The sequence below is a fragment of the Schistocerca americana genome, chromosome 6, assembly GCF_021461395.2.
Source record: "Schistocerca americana isolate TAMUIC-IGC-003095 chromosome 6, iqSchAmer2.1, whole genome shotgun sequence".
In the NCBI taxonomy this organism is placed as follows: domain Eukaryota; kingdom Metazoa; phylum Arthropoda; class Insecta; order Orthoptera; family Acrididae; genus Schistocerca; species Schistocerca americana.
Genome location: NC_060124.1, coordinates 250,008,533 through 250,035,269, shown reverse-complemented (window position 1 = coordinate 250,035,269; position 26,737 = coordinate 250,008,533). Strand labels below are relative to the sequence as shown.

Below are 26,737 nucleotides of genomic sequence, written 5' to 3'. Positions count from 1 at the left end.
ACGCATGATCTGCTCCAACACACACCATATCTTGTCCACTCAGCGAATACATACATACCATTGTTTTGTGGTCTTCAGTTTGAAGACTAGTTTGATGCAGTTCTCCATGCTAGTTTATCCTGTGCATGCCTCATCACATCTGCATAACTTCACCAACACTAATTTGGACGTGCGTACTTTATTGAGAACTTCACCCCCCCATACTTCCTTCCATTATCAAATTGACAAGTCCTTGAAGCCTCAGACTGTGTTCTATCAACTGAGCCATTCTTTTAGTCAAATAGCCATAAATTTCAATTTTTCACAATTTGTTACAGTACCTCCTCTTTGTTTTTTGATCAACCCATCTAAACTTCAGCATTCTCCTATAGCACCACATTCCAAATCTTCTGTTCTGTTCTTGTCTGAACTGCTTATAGTTGTGTTTTCACTTCTGTATTGGGGTACACTCTTGACAAATATCCTGAGAAAGACTTCCTAGCTCTTAAATTTATATTAGAGGTTAAAAAATTCCTATTTTCAAAAATATTTTCAAAAATTCTTTTCTTGCTGTTGCCAGTATGCAGTTTATATCCTCTATACTTCAGCCATCATCAGTTATTTTGCTGTCTGAGTAGCAAAACTGATCTACCACTTGTAGTTTCTCATTTCCTTATCGATGTCTCTCAGCATCAATAGTTTTAATTCAGTTGCATTTCATTACCCTTGTTTTACTGTTTTGATATTTATCTTATAATCTCGTTTCAAGACACTGTTAATTTTCCTCAGCTATTCTTCCAAGCCCTGTACCATCTTTGACAGGATTACAGTATCATTGCCAATCCTTAAAGTTTTTATTTTTCCTCCATGGACTTTTTAATTGTCTTTCCAAATTTCTCTTTTGTTTCCTTTGTTGCTTGCACAATTTGCAGGTTGAATAACATCAAAGACAGTCTACAACTCTGTCTCACTCCCTTCTCAACACTTCTTTATCTGAGTTTAATTTCACGGTGCAGTATACTCCATTACTGCCAGTGGCATCAACTTTTAACATTTTTTTGTTCCTGTATCTAATTTCATCAGGCATATGGTATTGCATTAACTGCACATTGGTATGTTACCTCATGAAAATCCTGAGCTGGTTGGAGGACCTTGCCCATAATGCTTCAAATTTTCTCAGTTAGGGAGAGATCTGGTAACCTTGCTGGCCAAGATTGAGCTTGGCAAGCACAAAGACAAGCAGTAGAAACTCTCACCATGTGCAGGTGAGATCATCTTGCTCAAATGTGAGCCCATTATGGCTTGCCATGAAGGGCAACAAAACGGCATAAAATATGATTGACTGACTGCTGTGCTGTGAGGGGGCCATGGGTGACAACCATGCAGGTCGTAGTATGAAAAGAAATGGCACCTCAGATCGGGTCATATGGCAGGCAACAGTCAAGTTGACATCCCATCACTGTCTGGTGTGTTGCTAAGACACATCTTCATTGGCCCTTGGGACTCAGTTCGAAGTGGGACTCAGCAGTGAAGACAATTCTACTTCAGTCAATGAGTTTCAACGCTTAAGACGTGTGTGGAGACTACCTGGACAGCTATGGGATACCAACCTGACTGTCACCTGACATATGGTCTAAGAACCAGGAGTGATTGTCTGGGTTGCCATTTCCTTTCATAGCAGGACTCCTTTGGTTGCCATCTGTGGCACCCTTACAGAACAGTGGTATGTCAGTCGTATTCTATACCCTTCATGGCAAGTCATCCTGGGCTTACATTTCAGCAAAAATAATGTCCACATGCAAACAGCAAATTTCTTCTACAGTTTGTCTTCATGCTTGTCAAATCCTAACTTGGCCAGCAAGGTTGCCAGATCTCTCTTCCCAATGGAGAATGTTTGGAGCATTATGGGCAGGACCCTCCAACCATCTCAGGATTTTGATGCTCTAATATGCCAGGTGGACAGAATTTGGCATTATATTCCTCAGGAGTATATCTAACAGCTAACAATGCCAAGCCAAATAACTACTTCCATATGGGCCAGAGGTGGACCAGTGCATTATTGACTTGTTCAGTTTGTGAAGCTTTTTCTCTGGAGTAAATCAATCTTCTTCTGTACATGTGCATCACATCTACCAATTTCTGACCCATTCACATAATTCCTTCATGGAGCATATTTTTTTCCCCTCACTCTCCTCTCACCCCTCTCTCCCTCACCCCCATCCCCCCTCAGTGTATTTCCATTGTGACTTCTGTGGAGCAGTGTACACTCAGTCGCAAAAGTATTCGGACAGTGGAAAGTTTCACAATGAGTCTCGAGAAACACTGACTATGAAACCCAAACATATTTATTAGCAATATATATGCGTAACAACATTAATTACAAAAGAATTATTGTATTATTTCGTTTCCAAAACATAAGTAACAGAAAAATTAACAACAAAAATGAAACATTCTGCACACCCTGCTGCTACAAAATTATTCGGACACTGTCCATTAAATGTTCATTAGTTGTATGACGAAAATGTCAATACCGTGTGGGTTCACCTTTCATTTTGAATACCTCCTCCAATCTACTAGGCATGCTTTCCACAAGTTTTTTCATGAAATCGGGGCCTATATTTGCCCATTCTTGGCACAGTTTCTCTTTCAAGGTCTCCTTCGTGTAGATGTTGTCCGCACGGAGGGTCTGTTTCAATTTAGACCACAAATGTTCGATTGGGTTAAGGTCTGGTGATTAGGGGAGGGGGGGCAATACTTTCGGGCAATTGAAGAGCAACCACATTTGTACAATATGTGCGGTATGCTTGGGATCATTATCCTGATAAAAATGAAAGTTGTTCGCAATACCTAGATGTCGTGCACTCTGCTTCAAATGTCCTGGCAGTATATTCAAATACGCTTCCTTGTTCATCGTATCATCAATGAACACTAAATCACCCACACCATTGCCGGACATGCATCCCCACACCATGATGCTCCCACCTCCAAACTTTACTGTTGGTTTGAGGTTCCTGGGATTCAGCTCTTCATTGGTCTTTCGCCACACGTTTGCCTTTCCGTCGCTTTACCATGATGTAAATTTACATTCGTCGCAAACTATCACCTGATTCCACCAAGCCTGATTGTATTCGGCGTATTCCCTCGCAAACTGCATATGTTTCTTCTGGTTCACTGCATTTATCAATGGCTTTCGCCTTGCCACTCGACCATGGTACTGTGATCATTATAGTACTCTCTGCACGGTTTCGGGATGAACTTTTATACCAAGGTCTCCCTCTACCTCACTTGCATTTCGTGTGGCAGATATTTTCAGATTCTGTTGTACCTTTCACACAACCACACATTCATCTCTCTGTGAAAATGTCCGTGGCCATCCTATACTGCAACGGAATTCCAATCGGTCTTCTTTCTCGAACCGTTAAATAATGTCGTGAACTGTACTTTTCTTCATGTTCACTATTGCAGCAGTTTCCCTGCAGGTTTTCCCCTTCGCGTGATGATAAACTACAAGTTGCCTTTGCTCGAACGTAGAACACTTCCCTCTGCGTCCCATCGTTGACCTGCACAGGCTCACGATACGTGTTTACTAATCATCGCTATCGTTTCGCGGAAATGTCGGACACACTGCATTCGCTTCACCCTCTGTGTGTCTCGGAGTGAACTATTCTCTCATGTTGTCCGCCTTTGTCCAAATACTTTTGTTGCACCTTCCCATGACGTTTTCAGGAAATATTATATAACAGACACATGTCCAACAATAATTCTTCGTATTTGACATGTGTTTCACGTTGCGACATCGTACCCAGAGTCCCAAATACATTACGAAGTGCAATTTCTGTATTTGTTCATGCAGCAAACTGCAAAATTATATGCCATTACGTGCTGTCCGAATAGTTTTGCAACTGAGTGTATACAGTTTTTCCTTGCTAGTCCAACTATGATATTAGCACCTGTGTTCCTTGTTACTTCTCTTGCCTACCTGACTCATCATTTCTTCTAACACTGTATTGATACCAATGGGCTTCTTATCAAATTTTTTGGTAATTTTTTCTTTCAGTTACCTGTTGTTTTTCTTCTATTTTCTCAGTAAATTCTTCAAACATTTTATCATATCTTTTAGTAACCTCTTTTTAATTGATTGTTGGTTTTGGTAAGCATTTTGAACTTTCATGTAGTATTTTACTAGTCACTTAAAACATTTTCTAGATTTGGTTCAGCATTTCTGATGTGTCACATTTTGTCTTATGTCTCTCTTGTACAGGATGTCTAGCTGAAAGTTCCAGCTTTGCCTTCCCATCAGTATTGTGCAGCTATAGTCCACCCCTAAGTAAATCCCCTGACTCATCACTGGTAACCCATTTCTACCTCAAACACATCTCTTCCCATATTAATTGCATTTAATTTGTTAGCTGCCATCGTGATAAATCTATCTTTCATAGTTACAAGATAAGAGCACATTCATATATTTATTTTATTATTTTGAGCTTTCCTCAGTACAGAGGCTTCTCTCCAACATAATAATTTACTTGGAAATTACAATACAAACAATAAACGTTCTTAAACTATATTTTCAAAATATTCCTCCAGGTGTTTCGATCTTGTGTGTCCTCTTCCTCTGCGCCCATTCTCCTCATTGTGTGCTGGCTTCATGTTAATTGTCCAGGTCTCCGTTCCATACAGAACTACACTCTCTAATATGGATTTGTATATTAATTTTTTAGTTCTGCTCATTACATTCCTGCTCCATAAGACTGAGTTAAGCATCCCAATGACCCTCCGTCTGCTACTAATTCTTTTATTGATTTCTGACTCTGATTTTCCCTTGATTTCTAAAATGGATCCCAAATAACAAAAAGTGTTTATCTTTTCGATTTTCTTTCCTTCGGTGTATAGCTCATCTGAATCATTAATCATGTATTCTGTTTTTTTGGTAATTAATCTTCAAACCCCAAGTTTTGTATGCTACTGCTAGTTGATTGCACATATAGTTAGCAATAGTTAGCATCCTCCCCATCTTGTGCTACGACTACTTGATCATCAGCAAACAATAAATGATGCAGGTAAACTCCATCTCTTATTTCTAATCCCATACTGTTACATTTACGAGACCGTGTTCTAAGGCTAATATCTATATAGATTTTAAATAATGATGGTGACATGGGACAGCCCTGTAAAAGGCCTTTGCTTGTTCTAAATTTCTGTGAAAGTTTATTACCAACTTTCACTTGGCAAATGTTGTCTTTATACATCTGTTGTATTATTTTAATCAAGGAAGGGTTTATGTTTGCCGTATGTAGTGCTCTCCAAAGCAATTTTCTTGGAACAGTATCATACGCTTTTTCTAGATCTATGAAAATTAATCCTATATTTTTTTGATTTTTCCCTATGTTTCTCCAAAATCTGTCTTAATGTGAAAATATGGTCTACACATGATCTCCCAGCCGTGAATCCACATTGTTCTTCTTGGGTTCTAAAATTTTTTTCCAGTTTGTTTTTAATTACTTTCGCAAAAATTCTCGTTAATGTGTTTGTAACACAAATTCCTCGATAGTTTGAACAAATTTTGCGATCCCCTTTCTTAAATTTTGTATTAATGTAACCTAGCTTCATCTCGTTGGGTACTGAATCTCCATGTATCATTTTGTTGAAGAGCTGTGTTATCAGTTTCAGAATTTTGTCACCCCCAGATTGTCACCTCCAGATTGATATTGCCTGGTCCCGGTGATTTACCATTCTTTCCTGTTCTCAACGCCTGAAGTACTCCACTTTCTAAAATCTGGATCTCATCAACTTCATGTCCTTTTTCTTCAGCTGTTCCTTCTTCTAAATATTCTTCTCTGTCCTCATTTAATAATTTTTGGAAATACTTTTCCCATTCCTTTTGTGTTATCAGTTGGAGATTAGTTTTGCTTGTTGTATCCTGTCGAAGCCCTTTTAATACTGACCATGCTTCTTTTGCTCTCCCAAATTCCAATTTGCTATTCACCTTGGCACATGTTCTTTCCCATGCTTCATTTTTTGCCATCCATATTTTTTTATGACTTTATTCTTCTTTTCCTTGTATATTGATCTTGTTTCTTCTGATTTATCATTCAACCACTGAAGGAACGCATTTCGTTTTTCTCTAACGAGGGCCTCTAGTTCCTCTGACCACCACTCTGCTGCACAGTTGTGGTTGCCACCTTTTTTACCCAACACCTCTGTTGCTATGATTTTCACATTAGTTTTTATATAGTCATGTATTTCCTCAGTACTTCCTTCAAATGATTCAACCAGTTTCCTTTCCATCCTGGCCGCAAAGAGTGTTCTGATACTTTTGTCTTGTAGGCTGTCAATATTAAAAGGTAAATTTTCATCTTTCTCAGTTTGGTTCGTTTTATTTATATTACTTATATCATTCCTTGCATTCTTCCATGGCCAGAAAGACTTCATTTTTACTAGATAGTGGTCTGATCCACACTGGGCTCCTCTATAAGATCTGACATCTACTGCCTTGAAACTACTTGTTTGCCTAGTGATAATATAATCTATTATAGAACGAAATTCTTTGGTGTTCTGTTGGCAAGTATATTTATGGATGTTCTTATGTTTGAAAAATGTGTTGGTAATTTTTAGACCAAATTGTTCACAAATTGCAATCAATCGTTCCCCATTGTCATTATATTCGTCCTCTCCATGTTTTCCTACTATTCTACATTCATATATACAAAAATAATTTGCTAGTATAGTGTATGACATGACAATTCTCATTTGCTTAACTCTTTTCAAAGGTTGAAGAAATTATGAAGAACACAGTCCGCTTAACTCTGGGAGCTTCCCTGAAGGAAATTAATGAAAAGGATCGCAATCAATGGGTTCTTGAGTGGCCTGGTCAAGTAGTTATTGCTGGTTCTCAAACACACTGGACAGAAGGTGTTGAGAACAGTGTTCTTAAAAACTGCTTAGAAGATTACTATGGCAGTATGCTGAAGCAGGTGACCACAATGCAGTACTGCATGGGTGTAAAATAAATATGAAAGGGTTTCAAAACTCTAGATTTGCTTTTATACACTATGAAGCAGTTTCACTATATAACATCTTGAATTGAAACTTACTTGCTGCCTCTGTCATTCTCTCTCTTCCTCTGTCGTCTTCTTCTTCACTTTTGTCTTCTATCTGTGGTTAAAATGATGCTAACTTTCTAAAAATTCACTTCATTTCTTAAAGGATTCACATATATGAAGCCAGAAATGTTTATGACCTAACTTAGTTGCATTCTCTGTTTTTCTTAGTAGTGTAACGTATTTATTGTCTGTAAGTCATCTTACAGCATGCCAGAGGGTAGACCCATGATTTAGCTCTATTTCTGTTCCAATGTAGGATGGTGCATGAGAAGAGTTCAAATTACTCTGATTTTTCCACCATAGTCATTTCGCTAGCTGTATGTAGTAGATAAGCTACCTCACTATTCGTTTAATCTAGGAACAGTGTTTTAACTCTTGAATTCATCCAAGACTTTCATCCATTTTCTATCTTTTGCTGGGTTTATTTGACTGATTATATGAACCTATGTATCCGTATGAACTGTAGATTAAAACTGAAGGCATTGAAAAAAGGTGGGAATTTAAGTAGACGGGATCTGGATAAACTGAAAGAACCAGAGGCCTTCACGGTAAATGATGACAGCCAAAACAGTTGCAGGATAAAGATTTATTATAATTCTTGACCATGGTTTCGGTATATCGAAATATACCTTCATCAGAAGTAAAATACACCTGTTTTCAAGATTTTAAATGAGATGTCCATGTATTTCGAAACAGCCTTTGAAACCTGGGCAGGTATATATTTCAAGATTTTAAACATGGCTGAAACAGCAACTGTTGAAATTCTTCACGGTAAATGATGACAGCCAAAACAGTTGCAGGATAAAAATTTATTAAAATTCTTGAACCAGAGGTTATAGGTAGTTTCGGAGAGAGCATTAGGGAATGATTGACAAGAATGGGGTAAAGAAATACAGTAGAAGAAGGAGGGGTAGCTTTGAGAGATGAAATAGTGAAGGCAGCAGAGGATCAAGTAGGTAAAAAGGTGAGGGCTGGTAGAAATCTGTGGGTAACAGAAGTGATATTGAATTTAATTGATGAAAGGAGAAAATATAAAAATGCAGTAAATGAAGGAGGCAAAAAGAAATACAAACACTCAAAAATGAGATTGACAGGAAGTGCAAAATGGCTAAGCAGGGTTGGCCAGAGGACAAATGTAAGGATGTACAGACATATATCACTAGGGGTAAGATACATACTGCCTACAGGAAAATTAAAGAGACCTTTGGAGAAAAGAGAACCACTTATATGAATATCAGGAGCTCAGATGGAAAACCATTTCTAAGCAAAGAAGGGAAGGCAGAAAGGTGGAAGGAGTATATAGAGGCTCTATAGGAGGGCAAAGTACTTGAGGGAAATATTATGAAAATGGAACAGTATGTGGAGGAAAATGAAATGGTAGATATGATACTGCGTGTAGCACTGAAAGACCTAAGTCAAAACAAGGCCTCGGAGTAGACAACAGTCCATTAGAACTACTGATAGCCTTGAGAGAACCAGCCATGACAAAACTCTACCATCTGCTGAGCAAGATGCATGTGACAGCTGAAATACCCTCAGACTTCAAGAAGAATATAATAATTCCAATTACAAAGAAAGCAAGTATTGACAGGTGTTAAAATTACCTAACTACCAGTTTAATAAGTCACAGCTGCAAAATACTAACATGGATTCTTCACAGATGAATGGAAAAACTGGTGGAAGCCAATCTAGGGGAAGATTAATTTGGATTCCATAGAAATGTTGGAACACGTGAGGCAATGCTGAACCTACAACTTATTGTAGAAGATAGATTAAGGAAAGGCAAATCTACGTTTATAGTATTTGTAGACTTAGAGTAAGGTTTTGACAATGTTGAATGGAATACTGTCTTTCAAATTATGAACATGGCTGGGGTAAAATACGGGGAGCAACAGGCTATTTACAATTTGTACAGAAACCAGATGGCAGTTATGAGTTGAGGGGCACAAAAGGGAAGCAGTGGTTGAGAACGGAGTGAGACAGGGTTGTAGCCTATCTCCGATGTTATTCAATCTGTATATTGAGCAAGCATTAAAGGAAGCAAAAGAAAAATTTTCAGTTTGAATTAAAATTTATGGTGGAGAAATAAAAACTTTGAGGTTTGCTAATGACATTGTAATTCTGTCAGATTGAGCAAAGGACCTGCAAGAGCAGTTGAATGGAATGGGCAGGGTCTTGAAAGGTAGATATAAGATGAACATAAGCAAAAGCAAAACTAGGGTAATGGAATGTAGTGTGAATTAAATCAGCTGATGCTGAGGGAATTAGATTAGGAAATGAGACACTGAAAGTAGTAAAGGAGTTTTGCTATTTGGGGAGCAAAATAACTGATGATGGTCAAAGTAGAGAGAATATAAAATGTAGACTGGCAGTGGCAAGGAAAGCGTTTCTGAAGGAGAGAAATTTGTTAACATCCAGTATAGATTTAAGTGTCAGGAAGTTTTTCCTGAAAGTATTTGTATGGAGTGTAGTCATGTATAGAAGTGAAACGTGGATGATAAATAGTTTAGACAAGAAGACAATAGAACCTTTCAAAATGTGGTACTACACAAGACTGCTGAAGATTAGATGGGTGGATCATGTAACTAATGAGGAGGCACTGAATAAATTGGGGAGAAGAGGAATTTGTAGCATAACTTGACAGAAGAAGGGTTGATTGGTAGGACATGTTCTGAGGCATCAAGGGATCATCAATTTATTCCTTGGGGGAAGCGTGGAGGGTAAAAATCATAGTGGAAGACAAAGGCATGAATACAGTAAACAGATTCAGAAGGATGTAGGTTGTGGTAGTTACTCGGATATGAAGAAGCTTGCACAGGATAGAGTAGCATGGAGAGCTGCATCAAGCCAGTCTCTGGACTGAAGACTACAATAACAACAATGTATCCTCACATGTAATAAGTCGGAGAATTTTCCTTTCTTCATTTGGATAGCACTGTAGATTAAAACTTTCTGGTTGTGCATTAGGACATAGACCTTCAGGTGATCAGTACTTCATGCCAACACTGACAGCTGACACTCAGCATAGAGAAATGCTGTTAAAATCATTACTGACAAATCACTGAAGTCAGACTTAACTGTGAAATTTGCACTTATGTCCATCAGGAAGAACTTAAGATGGAACAGACATATACATCAGATTGTTAGGAAAGCTGATACTGGAGTAGGAATCATTGGTAAAACTGTGATTTCCTAGGAATGGAGTGGTCAAATGCAAAACACATTAGGAGTGAGTGGGGGAGAGAATTAGGTTTAGGTATTAGTTTCTCATTGACAGCAAAGTCATTTGAGAATGTTGTTCTTGAGTACTGTTCATCAGTGCAGGATAGCTACCAAGTTGAATCAAAGGAAGATGAATTGAGAGCTGCACAATTAGTTATGTGTTCAGTCTATATAAGTGTCACAGTTTTCTACAGGATATATATTATGCACAAAATGAAAAAAAAATCAGTGTTGTACATTCCAGGATGGCGCAAGAAACATTTTACTGTCTTCACCTCATGCAATATGTAATCACCATGGCGATAAAATTCAGAGTTTTGGATTTACATGAGGACATACCAAAAATTGTTTATCTGTACATCTGTGAGTCCAATAGGAAGGGAAAAATAATATTGGTTATGCACCCTCTGACATGTGGCTTATAAAGTACAGAAACAGATTTACACATAAATTAATGATCTGAGTCCTGTTGGTTAGTCATTTTATGCAAATATATAATAATTACTCAGAAACTGCTTCTCTCATTTATATGATATTTAATTTTGTTAATTTCTTGATGTCATTGGCAGCTTGATGGTCTGAGGCAATTGGTGAAAGGGCCCTTAAAGCGCATTGAGAGACAAGTGCTTTCTGCTTTGATTGTTATAGAAGTTCATGCAAGAGATGTCACAAGTACTTTAGTGTTACAAAATATTTCAAATATAAATGATTTTGACTGGATTAGTCAGCTAAGGTATGTGAATAATAATGTCTGTATATGTTATGTTGCCAGTGGAGTAAGAGTGGTGATATTGACTGATATGGGAGATTTCCTACATGCTTTTCATGCAAAAGAGTGTATTGTTGTTATATATGCAGGTCATTTCTAAATGTTTTTAATGTACTTACCACTACTAACTGCTGTGTATTTCATTGATGGAAGAACCACAGATACAGTGAAAATAATTAGGTAGTAAGAAAAATATTAGTAATTAAATTTGCATGACTAACATATAATAGACATAGGGCTGATTGTATAAAGATCACAGTCGAGATCAGTATTTTTCTTACAAGGGGAGGTCATGACTTGGGAATTCAGATTAGTAGGAGGTTTGGTTTGCTTTTAATTTATGTAAAATGTGTTATCCTGCAGCAGTAATAAAATGCCCTGGCTGCCCAACTCCTAGAAAAAAGGTTTCAAAGTTTTACCCACACATTATATACTAGTTTAATAAACCATGGAACGTGCGTAAAAGTAGCTCGTTTGGGGAGCGGCTATGACCTGGGCCCTTGTGCCTTTTACCAATAAATGATTATGGCCCATTGGATGTGGCAGAGGATCCCACGCTATCATGAGCTTTTTGCGAATAGGCTGTACCTGGTGTTTAACTGTCAAGGAGTTGGATGAAGTGTATAATCCCTTTTCTGTTTGAATGTTTCATTCTCATTACCTTTCTTTTGGTAAACTTCCCAAAGAAAAGTGTTGAGTTAACTGGTCCTCTTGGTATTTTCGTCATGGTCTCTTTCCATGTGTATTGTGAGACAGTTTATTTTGGCACTGTTTGCCTTTTTTGTTTAATGAAAAAAGTAAACAATAATTGTTACAGGCCATGACTGAAACATTTCTTAAAAAGTGGCAGAAACCATGTACAGGGTGCCTCACAAAATATGCCCAGGAGGGGTCTGCGAGTCATGTGGAGAGTTTGCCAGCTGCCACTGCTGCATCTGCCAGCAGTCACTATGCAGAATTCTTGGATACCAAAACTTCATGCGTGTCCCCTACACTTTGCAACTGAGTCTACTGGTGTTTTCTTTGAGTTTTTTTGCCAAGTTTAATTGCTTGAAATATTGTTGCTAGATGTCATTATTGCAATTGTGCCGAGTCTGAGGCTTTCCCTGCCTTTATGTCACTGTGCCCAGTCCTCAGACAGAAAGACTGTGCGCAGGTCTTCTACACCATGCGACTGAGTGTGGAGGCGTTTTGTTTTGAAGTTTCTATCATCTTTCCATTCAGTATGTTATACATGAAGGATCGACGAATGATTCTAGTAGAATGAGGTTTTCACTCTGCAGTGGAGTGTGCGCTGATATGAAACTTCCTGGCAGATTAAAATTGTGTGCTGGACCGAGGCTCTAACTCAGGACCTTCATCTTTCGTGTGGCAAGTGCTCTACTGACTGTACTACCCAAGCACAACTCATGATCTGTCCACACAACTTTGGTTCTGCCAGTACCTTGTCTCCTATCTTCCAAACTTCATGAAGCGCCTTTGTGACCTTGCAGAAGTAGCACTCCTGGTAGAAAGGATATTGCGGGGACATGGCTTAGCCACAGTCTGGGGGATGTTTCCACTGTGAGATTTTTACTCTGCAGCAGAGTGTGTGCTGATATGAAACTTCCTGGCAGATTGAAAGTGTGTGCTGGACCGAGACTCAAACTTGGGACCTTTGCCTTTCGCAGGCAAGTGCTCTACTGACTGAGCGACCCAAGCATGACTCACGACCCGTCCGCACAGCTTCAGTTCTGCCAGTACCTCGTCTACTATCTTCCAAACTTCACAGAACCTCATATGCGAACCTTGCAGAACCACCAGGCCTGGAAGAAAGGATATTGCGGAGGCATGGCTTAGCCACATCCTGGGGATGTTTCCTGAATTTTCTTGAAACACATGCTCAAAGAGTTGGAAGACGGGGTTCAACTAGTCATTTCCCAGATTTTGGCAGCCGAAATTCGTCGCGTGTTTGCTAATGTGTTCAGGAGGGACATCATTTTGTGCACCTATTAAATTATTAAATAATATCAAACTTAAGTTAATCAGATGGCAACATTGTTTATGGCTAAGTGGGGAGAAGCATGCATGCAGCCGACTATAATCAGATCAGTGTTTGAGAGTCGGGTGTGGCAGCGGCGGCTGTCAGATGCAGTGGTGGCAGCTGTCAGATGCAGTGGCTGAGGCAAACAGTGACTGTGCCGCATGACTCGCGGACCCCTCCCAGACACACTCTACGATTAAGTCCAATTTTGTTTCTTCCCTTTTTGAATTGCAAGTTGTAAGGTTTCAATTGAAAAAAAAAAAAGATAAAAAAGTTAAAAATGGTGATGAATGATGTGCGTTCACATCCTGTTAAATGCAGTGTTTTTCTTTCTTTCCATATTAGCATTGTTAACACATTCTGAGGTTTTCTTATGAAAGTTACATTAGTGTGTTCTGCAACATTCATTGTTATGTGCAGTCCATCTGATTTGAGAATGAAGGATGAAGTAAATATTTAACAATTTCCTAGTGTGTAGTAATGAATTAGCTCAGTTGGTAGAGCACTTGCCCGCGAAAGGCAAAGGTCCCGAGTTCGAGTCTCGGTCGGGCACACAGTTTTAATCTGCCAGGAAGTTTCATATCAGCGCACACTCCGCTGCAGAGTGAAAATCTCATTCTGGAAACATCCCCCAGGCTGTGGCTAAGCCATGTCTCCGCTATATCCTTTCTTTCAGGAGTGCTAGTTCTGCAAGGTTCGCAGAAGAACTTCTGTAAAGTTTGGAAGGTAGGAGACGAGATACTGGCAGAAGTAAAGCAGTGGGTACCGGGCGTGAGTCGTGCTTCGGTAGCTCAGTTGGTAGAGCACTTGCCCGCGAAAGGCAAAGGTCCCGAGTTTGAGTCTCGGTCGGGCACTCAGTTTTAATCTGCCAGGAAGTTTCATATCAGCGCACACTCCGCTGCAGAGTGAAAATCTCATTCTGGAAACATCCCCCAGGCTGTGGCTAAGCCATGTCTCCGCTATATCCTTTCTTTCAGGAGTGCTAGTTCTGCAAGGTTCGCAGAAGAACTTCTGTAAAGTTTGGAAGGTAGGAGACGAGATACTGGCAGAAGTAAAGCAGTGGGTACCGGGCGTGAGTCGTGCTTCGTTAGCTCAGTTGGTAGAGCACTTGCCCGCGAAAGGCAAAGGCCCCGAGTTCGAGTCTCGGTCGGGCACACAGTTTTAATCTGCCAGGAAGTTTCATATCAGCGCACACTCCGCTGCAGAGTGAAAATCTCATTCGGGAATAACCAAACTGTTGCAAATGAAATCATTAATGATTTTGAATGTTTTTAGCATGGTGCAGCAGAGTCAGCAACAGTAAAATGTAATTATATTAAATTTCAGCCTCCAGTTTCACAAGCAAAGAAACTTTACCTAGGTTTTGGCTATTATAATGTAGCCTTCTTCAGAAATGTCACAATATAAAATTAAATTAAAAAACATCTGGCATGTACTAATTTAATTTTATATTGTGACATTTCTGAAGAAGGCTACATTATTGTAACCAAAACCTAGGTAAAGTTTCATTGCTTATGCAACTGGAGGCTGAAATTTAATATAATTAATGATTTTATTTTATGTATGATGCAGCTGTTTGTTAGACCTAATGAAGCAAGTTAAAATAAATATTTTATTTAAAATCAATTATATACAACTTTTATTTCAGTTATAACAGATCATCAGTTAGAATAAAAATATCTTCTTTATATTACAACAGTTTTACATTTTTTTTTTACATACAGGAAGTTGAATGATAATTATCACAAAAACACTGAAAAAACAAAAACTATTCTGACATCTGGCACAGTTTATAAAAGATGAATTTTTATACGAACAACATTTTTGTAAAAGATCTGTGGAAAACACACTTCAGTGCCATCCATAAAACTGCCTCTTTCATCAGAAAGTTTATAAGCAAACCAGCATGCCGGATTATTTCATTAAAAATTGGTGATGACAGTTGATGATGTACCATTGGTTGTATTTTTATACAGTCTTGACAAAAATTTATTTGTTTGTCAATTTTGTATCTGTTTTATTAGATTTTTTTTTTACTTGCCAGTAAAAGTAGATGTCACAAGGCTGAACAAGAGGAGTTCATTTTGGGGAAATCACTTTTAATTGTGCAAGTTGGTGACTTCTCCTCATCTCAAAAGACCTCATCATGTGATTCAGGCTTTGTTTGCCCACTCCAAGAATAAATAATCAACAGAAACTTTTCTTTCCCAACATAAGGCACCAGACAGCCATTTACAGATGATGACATATGATCCTGTTTTCCAGATTTTGATGATGTTATTACAACATTTGTATATTTTTGAGAATATTTGTTTTCTGTTTGCGGAACTCAAGGGACGCATTTGCCATTTGCTTCTTGCAGATGAACTTTGGGTAGCAATTTCCCAGACTTAATGAAGGACTATTCTGTGGTGTATGTATGGGAACTTCAATTTATGTCATGCCTTCGTGTAAAATCATTTTTGTTCCTTTGTTCGCAAGAGTTCTATTGCAGACTGACTAGTACTAACATCCTGGAAAGGAGAAATGAGATAAATTAAAATACGTTGTATGGAGGGTGGGGGAAAAAAAAAATAAATAAATAAAAAATAAATAAAGCAAAAATTTTTTAAATAATTTGTGACAATTTTTTTGTCTGGTCAGTGTTAATAATGAGACTGTTAGTGAAAGTGGGTATTAATTTCATTGCCTGCATTAAAAAAAATCTCTGCAGATGTCATTGTTTGTTGTATAGTTATGGTTTCTTCACTTTTCATTGACGAATCCTATGCTTATGTTTGAACTTCTTGATCAATCTTTCAGAGACTTTAAATTGAAAATCTGCAAACCGCCCTGCTTCTGCCAAGGTCCACTGTTGCAAATACTGCGTAGTAAACTTTCAATAGCTTCCACAATATGAGCATATGTCCAGGAATCAATGACTGCATGCTTATCAAACTGATTCCCATCTTCGTCCCATTCGGGTATATACAGGGTGCCCCCCTTATCTTGACCACCCTAAATAACTGTTTGTCCAGATGCAAATTACAAAATGTTTCAAGCAAATATTCTTTAGCCATCAGGGGGGACATCAATCAGCATGATTGTCTTCATTGTAGCTTTGTTTATTACAAAGACATGAATGGGGTATGACTTTTATAAATGGCACCCTGTATTTTTTTTTTTCGGTAATTCATTTCCTCTCCTAAAGGCATATTTAAAAATGCATTACAGTGTACCATTCACTGAAACACAATGTTATTAGTTACATAACACACCATTGATGTTGATGCTCCCAGCACTTAGTGCAGGTACTCGGGGTAATGGAACACATCCTCGTGCTGACGTTGGCAGAGGACAAATGTAACCATAAGTAGAATGCACATCTGTCATTGCGTCAACCATCGTCAGCTGAAGAGTTGTGTGAGTGGAATGTACGCCAATGAAGAGAAGGTAGAAATGCTACTCATCTATGGGGAATGTAAGTTAGCAGAACAGTAATTGCAATACTGTTTTCTTATGTATGGGTTCATTTAGTACAGTAGTTTAGTCCTTTTAAATGCTGTTGTTTAGGATAAGAATACAGTAAAGGCTGTCCTTCCTACAAACTGCATCAACATAAAGTATCTTTTATTGTTGTTGTTGAAGGTAGGCAAGATACCGCACAATAAACTTGGTTTCGGTGCGGCCAGTGGTGGGCTACACCTAAGCTGTTTTAGCTTCCCTGTCAAAATCAATCAAGGTAGGCAAAATGCAGCAAAACTGTACAGAGATCGATATCCTGACAAGAACCCCTTTCCTGATGGATTTTTCTTGTCTTGTTCTGACACTTCAGGAAATGGGAAGTTTCAACCCACGACAACGCAATCATCATAACAGCTGCATAGGCAAAGCTGCCGAAGTTACTGTTCTCGCTACTGTTGCTATGAATCCACGTGTGAGCACACAACAGCTTGAACATGAGATTGGCATTCCTAAAAACAGTGTATATCGTATTCTTACACATCACCATGTACAACTACATCAAGAATTGCGTGGGAATAATTTCCAGAATTGTGTACAGTTCTGTCAGTGGCAAATCCTCACCAACCAGAACTTCTTCTCCCATGTTCTGTTTACTGATGAATGTTCCTTCTCAGACAAAGGACAGGTAAATACAAGGAACATGCATTATTGGTCCAGTGACAACCCAAGATGGCTTAGACAGCATCAGTGTAGAGTTAACGTCTGGTGTGGGATGCTTAGTACTACAATTATTGGCCCTTATTTCGTCAATGGTACTTTAAATTGCACAGCATATGCCAACTTCCTCATATGAATTCTTCCTCGTCTTCTGGATGAAGTGCTGCTAAGAAGCAGAATGCTTATGTGGTATCAACATGATGTATGTCCAGCACATAATGCCTTGCATGCACATATGTTCTGAACCGAAGCTATCCTGCCAGATGGATTGGTCAAGGAGGAACAGTTACTTGGCCAGTTAGGTCTCCTGATTTAAATCCTCTGGACTTTTTTTCTTTGGGGATGCATTAAAGACATTGTCTATCGCAATAGTCCAACAACTCCAGAGGACATACAGGAACATATCGTGCTTGATTGTAATTCTCTTCAGCTGGCTACACTGGAAACAGTAAATAATTCTTTCATTCAATGAGTGCACCAGTGTATCGGTGTCCAGGGTCGCCACTTTGAGCACCTTTGGATGTTCTACTCCCGGGCAATGGTAAAGGAGAGTCGAAGTTCAATTTTGCATTGTGTTTTTACTTGGTTCTTATTTGTTGTCTGAAAACTCCAGCAAGTGGATGAGTTTGTGATCCCAGACTCAAAAGTCAGTGTTGTGTTATGTAATTAACAATGTTGTGTTTCAGTGAATGGTACACTGTGATACACTCTTGAATATGTCTTTAGGAGAGGAATAAAAAATACAGTGTGCCATTTTAAAAGGTCATACCACTGTTCATATCTTTGTAAAATAACAAAGCTACAATGAAGGCAATCATGCTGATTGATGCCCTCCTGATGGCTAAAGAACATTTGCTTGAAAAATTTTGTATCTGGCCAAATAGTTATTTAGGATGGTCAAGATAAATGGGACACCCTTTACTCCTTCTTTTCTAATCGACTGCATCCTTCCTCCCTTTGTGTGTGTGTGTGTGTGTGTGTGTTTCGCAGATTCCATGTAGGATGAACTTTTTCAATATTTATAACATTTGTTTTATAATCCAGAGAGAGGTATTTCTCATTTTTGTGGATGAGTTCATCAGTAACAGATATTTTTTGAGCCATTATGTAAATGGTACATGCATAAATTTCTTCACTTATCACTGTTGGTTCACGAGAAATTGAAGTTGAAGGTTCCAGTGCGATCAAACTGTTGTCAGTCACCAATCCTATGAACTGAGCATGCATGTCTCAATAGTAACTTTGATTTTTCGCTGTATAATGAGTCTTGTGTAATTTCATCTCCAACTTCTGATACACTCATGGTTTCTTTATTAACAGACATATTCGGTTCAGCAGTCTTTAACAGTATAAACAGCAATATTCCAGAAGGAACTGGCACATGTAATCAAGTTTATACAATAAAACCAGTTAAAATGTGAAATATGGCAATGTATGTGCCCTGTAAGTACTAGTATTTCAATAGTTTCTGTAGCATCTTGGATATCCTGAAACATCTGCCTATCAACAACAGATCAAGAGTTAACCTCTTCAATGGAATAAACAGATTTTTTAAAAAAGTTCTAAAGTGGCTACTTGCACCTCTTCACATACTATAATAGTTAAAAAATGACTTTTTAATGACAATAGTACTGTATTGATATTTACTTCCCCCTCTAAAAAGTGGATTTACTATTAACTATTTTAAAATATGATTTTAATTTGAACTCATTTCATTAGGGCTAACAAACAGTTGCATCATAAATGATTTCATTTATGATGATTCTGATTTCTCATTTTATTTGAAAATCTTTCTGATTATAATTAAAGAAAAAAATGGCAGAAGGTGGGATTGATCATGGACCAGCAGATTAAAACATTAAATGTGCTGCTAATGAGTTATTTCTACATAAGGTCCAACATTCACTAGACTAGTACATAAATTGCAGGTAAAACTTTGAAACCTTTTTTCTGTGAATTGGCTGGCCAGTGCATTTTACTTCTGCTACAAGATAATGCCCATCAGGTAAACTAAAAGCCAACCAAGCCTCATTCCAATCTAAAATTCTCAAGTTGTATCCTCTCCTTGTTAGTTCAGAAAATGCTAAATCAGAATTAATAGTACGAGGTTCAGTGTTGATATAAATTAGTACAAGACATATTTCACAATGGCACTCAATCAGCTATCAATACAATTATTGTCCTTCAATGCTTTATGGATACTAAAAGGACCCTAATGTTAGTTGTTGATCTTTGTCGGTGAAAGGCAAGTTTCTGTCACATTCCTTGGAGTTGTGGCATATCATATATTGGTCAGACTATCAGGACTATGGAGGACTGGTGTTGCTTTACAACAGCCAAGCAACTCTGGCACTGGTCATCCAGTATAATATAATAACAGAGATTTTGGCATTAACTTACAGCTGTTGGGACAGTGTTATTAAGTAAACAGTTGAACTTAAATTAGCAAGTGACTGTATATAAATAGAGATGGAGGTGTTGTGACAGTGCTACGACATTTAACAGTGCCGCCACGTCAGTACGCGCAAACGGCGATAGAGGCGCTCCGCAACTCGGCTGAGCGCGGGAGCGCCACCTAGCTACAAGCGGTGCCGGCCGCATGTCACGGCACGGCAGTCGAATAAGAGATACTGAGTTGTTACCATGTAACGAGCTATTGTTTCTAAGTGAGTGTGTTTGAATATCCACACAATTATTGGTGATTAAAGGTTATAATACTTTTTGGCAACGAGGTCGGATATTTTCACTGCGTTGTGGATTTGTGTGTTCATGACGGGGCAGACATGGAACAGCTTATGCAAGCGCTCACTGAACAACAAACACAGCTGGTGGCTGCTATTCAGGCGTTGTCGACATCGCTTCCTCATCGTCTGTCTTCCTCTTCTCTGCCTCCTTTCCCTCCTTACAACGAGGCTGCTGAAGATTGGGAGGATTATGAGAAGCGTTTGCGGCAACACTTCTTGGCTTTTGGCGTTGTCGAAGTCGTTATTTCTATCTTGGATTTCCCCACGGATCTATCAGCTGCTATCTCAGTTAGCCCCTCTGTGGGAACCTGCCTCTCTGTCCTTCCAAGAAATGTGTGACTTATTGTCTAACTATTAACGAAAAAACACCCACGTCGTTGCCGCCAGCGTGGCGTTCTACCGGTGTTGTAAACAGCCCCATCAATCTTACCGGGCTTGGGCGGTGGAACTACACGGTCTGAGTAGGAAATGTCAGTTTGTTACGGATACTCATCATGAGTCTTATGCTGATTCAATGGTTAGGGATGCTATTCTACGGCTTGCTCCTGATAAAGAAGTTCGGCAACGTGCCCTACAACTGCCAAACCCATCGTTGTCGGAAGTTCTAAGCACCGCTCAATCCTTTGAAGTGTCTCACGCTGCTGGCGCGCAAATAGACGTGTGGTGTGATGTAGGTGCTGTACAGTGAACTTTTGACACGGACAATTTGCCTGTTTCACAGGAGGATGAAGATGTGGCGGCGGTTCACTCGCGTAAACAACGTCGCGTTGGGCCGCAACATTCGCAGCGAAAACAGCAACCATAGAAGCAGGTTCGTTCCGCACTTCCTTCTTGTCCACGTTGTTTCGTATAGCATGACAGGGCCGCGTGCCCAAAACGCTGGGCCACGTGTAATTCATTTAGGAAAAAAGGCCACATTGCTTCTGTGTGTCAGTCCCCTAAAGTTCCTGTTGACGAGGATGAGGCATCGGACATGGATGTTAACTGTGTGCTTTCTCAAACAAATAAGTTGTTTGTTACTGTTCGTGTTCTGGATAAAGACATTCGCATGCAAGTGGACACTGGCTCTGCAGTAACTCTCATTAATTCTCGCACGTATTTGGAGTTGGGCTCCCCTCCCTTGTCTCCAGTTACGCGAAATCTGAGAACTTATAATAAACAGAAAATTCCTATCATTGGCCAGTTTGAAGCTTCCACTGCCTGCAAGTCTGTTGTTAGGCCCCTCACGTTTTATGTGGTGGATCATGCGGACACTGAAAACATGTTCGGTTATGATGCTTTCCAGTTGTTCGGGTTCTCCATTGATGATGATGTGCACCTCATATCTGAGGATATTCCGTATCAACAGCTGGATGGATTGTGTTCTGAATTTTCATCCGTGTTCTCTGCTGGTCTGGGTCGTGCCAAGGATTTTGAAGCCCACATTACTCTTAAACCTACAGCTCGCCCTAAGTTTTTCCTGGCACGCCCTATTCCGGTGGCATTGCATGCACCTGTCAAGGCTGAGATAGACAGGTTAACAGCTTCAGGGATTCTTCTTTCTGTTACCTCCAGCGAATGGGCATTGCCAATCGTGGTGGTTTCTAAACCAAACGGGAGTCTGCGATTGTGTGGTGGTTTTAAAGCCACTGTCAATGCTCAGAGCCTCATTGACACTTATCCTCTTCCCCGTCCTGAGGAGTTATTTACCAAGCTCGCTGGGGGCCAGTTCTTTTCCAAACTTGACTTATCGGAGGCGTTCCATCAGTTGCCGTTGGATGCTTCTTCCAAGGAATTTCTCGTCATCAAAACTCCTTGTGGGTTGTATCAGTACCAGCGGTTACCGTTTGGCGTCGCTAGCGCGCCGGCCATTTTTCAGCTGTTTTTGGAACAGCTCACGGCTTCCGTTCCCGGCTGCGTAAACTATCTGGATGACATTGTTGTCACGGGGGCCTCCACTGAGGAGCACCTTCGCAATTTGCGTTCACTGTTTTGGGTTTTGCATTCGATTGGGTTGAGGTGCAATCTGGACAAGTCACAGTTCTTCCAACCCTCCATTGTGTATCTTGGTTTCCACTTGTCCCGTGAGGGTATACATCCTCTACGTCAGCACGTTGCGGCCATTAACGCTCTACCCCAGCCGTCTACGGTCAAAGAACTTCAGGCGTTTCTAGGCAAGATTGCTTATTATCACAAATTCATTCCATCCGCAGCGGCAGTAGCTCATCCTCTGCATCAGCTGTTACGCAAAAACGTCCCTTTCTGTTGGTCCGACGAGTGTGAGCAGCCTTTTGTCCACCTGAAGGCTCATTTGCAATCGGCACCTTGTCTTGCCACATTCCGTCCGAGTCAGCACTTGGTTCTGGCGACTGACACGTCACAGTATGGCCTAGGGGCTGCTCTCGCCCATCGGTATGAGGATGGGTCAGAACGACCCATCGCCTATGCTTCCTAGACCCTCAATGATGCGCAACGGCGTTACTCTCAAATCGAAAAGGAGGCGCTCGCTATCATTTATGCTCTGAAAAAGTTCAGCATTTTTTTGTATGGTTATAAGTTTCACCTCATCACCGACCACAAGCCGCTGGTCTCTCTGTTCAGCCCATCAGCGTCGCTTCTGGATAAGGCAGCTCACCGCCTGCAATGTTGGGCCTTATACTTGTCTCGTTTTCACTATGAGATTCACTATCGCCCCACGGCCCAGCACGCCAATGCTGACACATTGTCACGATTGCCGATGGGCCCAGACCCTGTTTTTGATCGTGATGAACTACTCTGTTTCCACATTGATGAGGAAGAACGTCGTGCGGTCGAGGGTTTTCCACTTACAGGTTCGCAGGTCGCGTCGGCTACTGCGCGGGACCCGGTCCTGCGTCGGTGATCGGTTTTGTTCAATGGGGTTGGCCGGACAGGACCAAGGGCCGGGCATCGGATCCCCTTTGCAACTACCATGCCTTGTGCCTTCGTCTGTCTGTTCATGATGGTGTTGTTCTTCTGGCCTCGGATGGCGCATCTCCACAGGTCGTGGTGCCAGACTCTCTTCGTAAAGATGTTCTCAAACTGTTGCATGAAGGCCATTGGGGTATTTCTCGGACTAAGTCCCTGGCCCGCAGGCACGTTTATTGGCCCGGTATTGATTCGGACATCGCCCACATGGTTGCTGCGTGTGGTCAGTGTGCTCAACAACTGGCTGCACCTCGTACAATGCCCTCTCCATGGCCTGATCTGGCGCAGCCATGGGAACGGGTGCACGCTGACTTTGCCAGCCCCTTCTTCGGTACTTATTGGCTACTGTTGATTGATGCCTTCTCGAAGTTTCCGTTTGTTGTTCGATGTCCGTCGCCCACCACTGCGGCGATGACGCTGGCTTTGTCCAAAATCTTTGCGCTAGAAGGTCTTGCATCCATGATCGTCATGACATTGGCCCTCAGTTCTCTTCGCAGGCCTTCCGTGATTTTTGTACTGGACAAGGGATTCATCATGTTACAGCACCGCCCTTCCATCCGCAATCGAATGGGGAGGTTGAGCGACTTGTCCGCACTTTCAAAAGTCAGATGAAAAAATTCCTTAGTGATTTTTCCACAGATGACTCTCTGCTGAAATTTCTGAGTTCTTATCGCTTCACGCCTCTGGGTGATCGCAGCCCTGCTGAACTCTTGCATGGCCGCCAACTGCGCACTCTACTGCACCTGCTTCACCCTGTCAGGCCTTGTGCTGTGTCCCCTAGTGCGGGAAAATACTCGGTGGGCGCCGACGTGTGGGCACGAGGGTATGGATCTCGCCTTAAATGGTTTCCAGGGGTGGTCAAGGCTCTTCGCGGCCGCCGGCTTTGTGAAATACGTATGGACGACGGCATGGTTGTTCACCATTATGACCAGATGCGCCCATGAGTGGTGGCCACGCCGGTGCCACCACCCCTTCCTTCGCCTCCACCAGCCCGAGAAGCCAGCCCTGTAACTGCTGCCGATCTACCGTACGTGTTGATGCAGCCGACGTCACTACCGCTTCCGAGTACGCCGGAACCGGCCCCAGTCGCGACACCGCCTTCTCCAGGACCCATCTCGCTGGAGCACACCCCCAGGTCCACGACACCTATGGATGCTGCTCCGGAGTTTTCACCCATTATCTCGTTTCGACCATACTCTTGTGTCTCTCCGCGGGATCTTCTCGGGGCCTCACAAGAGGCCATGGATGTCTCCGCACTGTCCATGTCTCCAAAGAAGTGAGTGTTTTTTTTTTTTCTTTTTTTCTTTTTTTTTCCAAGGGGAGAAAAGTGTTGTGACAGTGCCACGACATTTAACAGTGCCGCCACGACAGTATGCGCAAACGGCGATAGAAGCGCTCCGCAACTCGGCTGAGCGCGGGAGCGCCACCTAGCTACGAATGGCACCGGCCGCATGTCACGGCACGGCAGTCGAATAAGAGATACTGAGTTGTTATCATGTAACGAGCTATTGTTTCTAAGTGAGTGTGTTTGAATATCCACACAATTATTGGTGATTAAAGGTTTTAATAGGAGGCTTTTTACAAAAATTCTCCATAGCATCCTGCTGTCTCTCCATTGTCAAAAACTAGAGGGACAGAGTTAATGAATTGATTATTAATATTAGTTTCTGGTGTTGGGCATCTTGGTTTTGTGGTGATTTTACTATTTAGTTTGCATGTATGTCATTTCCAAAATTGCTCTGCAAACTGAGGTTTTAAATTCCCTTGCACAGTGCATTCATGCTGCTTTTGTGTCATGAAAATGACAAAAGTGTGCACCTTTCGAAATATCAGCAGTTGTCGATGATGTCACCCTGCTGCATTGCCATAAGTGATTTAAACAAGACTAGAGGAGTTCAGAGAGTAGAGTATGTAAGAGAAGGAAATAGGGAGGAGGGATGGAGTGGAGGAAAGGCAGAGAGGGTGTAGATGAATGGGGATACAGGAAGGAAAGAGAGAATGGGAGAGGGATTGAAAAAGGGGGAGCGGTGGAGGGAGAGGGGAAGACTGTTGTGCATGACAATTTATGATCAAACTTATCTTCTTACAAGCATGCCTGCTACTTCCTGATCTTTTAAAAACTTTTCTGACCTTCCTTCTAATTTCATACATAGTTTTCTATATAGTACCTACCACTTACTTCCATTATCACAGTTCCACCATAAATTTTCACCATCCCTTTTTCAACCTTTTCTTAACCATTTTTTCAGATATTCCTCTTGTCTCCCACACAATCAATGATGAATCCCCACTCTTTCTATCTCTGCCAGTTTGAAAACTCTCCTTTGCCCATCCTCTTCCTGAAATGTTGTCTGGCACGTGGTATCCCGCTTAATGGGCTCACCATTAAAACTGGCATATCAGGCAGTCATTTATCTCGCTGCAAGAACCTTCATGTTTTCCAGTTACATCATACAATCCAAGTTCAAACTATGCTTGACGTCTTCTGTTTCTTTCGCAAACTCCTTTTACTCTGTGACCACAACTTCCTTCATGCCCGCCAACAGTTGAAACTGCATTCCCAGCACCATCTGAGGAAGCTGTCCCAGCTCCTCCTATCCTGTGACCACATAGGACAACCTACAGCCAAGAAAGAGCTTACAACTTTGATTCTCCACCCCCCCCCCCCCTTTTGCCCCTCTGTCAACCCATCATATTTCCTCGCTCATGCCTTGATGACTTATTCCTCCTCCCTTCGCGAAACATACTGTTAAATTAAATGTAGATGGTAACTCTATAGACTGCATAACAAGTACAATATTCTGAAGAATGAGTATTTTTTCTTAACTTGAAGTGATGTGAACACACAAAGATAGTGGAAAACAAAATTTGCTCGTCATGTTTGCCTTTAGAGCATCCACCCAACTAGACACATGTGTAAGGATTCTGGCAGGTGCGCTGGCCCGAGATTGAATCCACCTGGCAGATTAATGAGGAGGATCAATGTACCGAACAGCCCAGGTGTGATTTTGGGGCAGTTTCCCACATCCGAATAGGTGAATACCAGACTGGTACCTAAGGACCACCTCAGTTATGTGATTCACAATAATTTAGAAAACATTTGCATTGTTCTATGTGGTTAACAGTACATGTGGACAGTTTGGGTCCACATATTCTGTCCTGAGGGGGTAGTGGGGTGGCAAAGGACTCATGGCCACCTCTTAAATTAACCATGTCACATCCATAAATTACCGTGTTGACTCCAAATAGGTGCAGGACAAAGGCACAAGAAAAAGAAGAAGGTGTTACCCCTTGAGTCCTGGTATCGTCATGTAAAAGTGACGGTCTTCTAGCTACATACTACTCATATGTAATTTCTTAGCTATGGAATTCTTTTCTGGGGAACAAATGCACAGAATATGAACACAATTTTCAGACAACAGAAAAGCACCATAAGAAGAACAAAAAATCGTAATTGACTTGACTTGGGTACATAAACTATACCATGTTAGTACATTTACCAATCAGTGGTATAAATCAAAAATAATTTCAGTAATAGCTGGCCTGGGCGGCCGAGCAGTTCTAGGCACTACAGTCTGGAACCGCGCGACCACTACGGTCGCAGGTCCGAATCGTGGCTCGGGCATGGATGTGTGTGATGTCCTTAGGTTAGTTAGGTTTAAGTAGTTCTAAGTTCTAAGGGACTGATGACCTCCGATGTTAAATCTCATAGTGCTCAGAGCCATTTGAACCAATTTTTTTCAATAATTACTGCACAAACAACTTTGTACATGATGAAGGAACAGGATCTAGACTGAACTTACATTTACCA

At 40.8% G+C, this 26,737-nt stretch overlaps 1 protein-coding gene across 1 annotated transcript in view; it reads left to right on the top strand.

Moving 5' to 3' along the window:
• The window catches only part of LOC124620075 (dynein axonemal heavy chain 1-like), an 804,068-nt gene that overhangs the window by 129,372 nt on the left and 647,959 nt on the right, over positions 1 to 26,737 (top strand). Inside the window, exons 12-13 of the mRNA XM_047146741.1 lie at positions 6,750 to 6,953; positions 10,874 to 11,037. Of these exons, the coding sequence (XP_047002697.1) occupies positions 6,750 to 6,953; positions 10,874 to 11,037 (368 nt within the window). The remainder of the gene's footprint in view (positions 1 to 6,749; positions 6,954 to 10,873; positions 11,038 to 26,737) is intronic.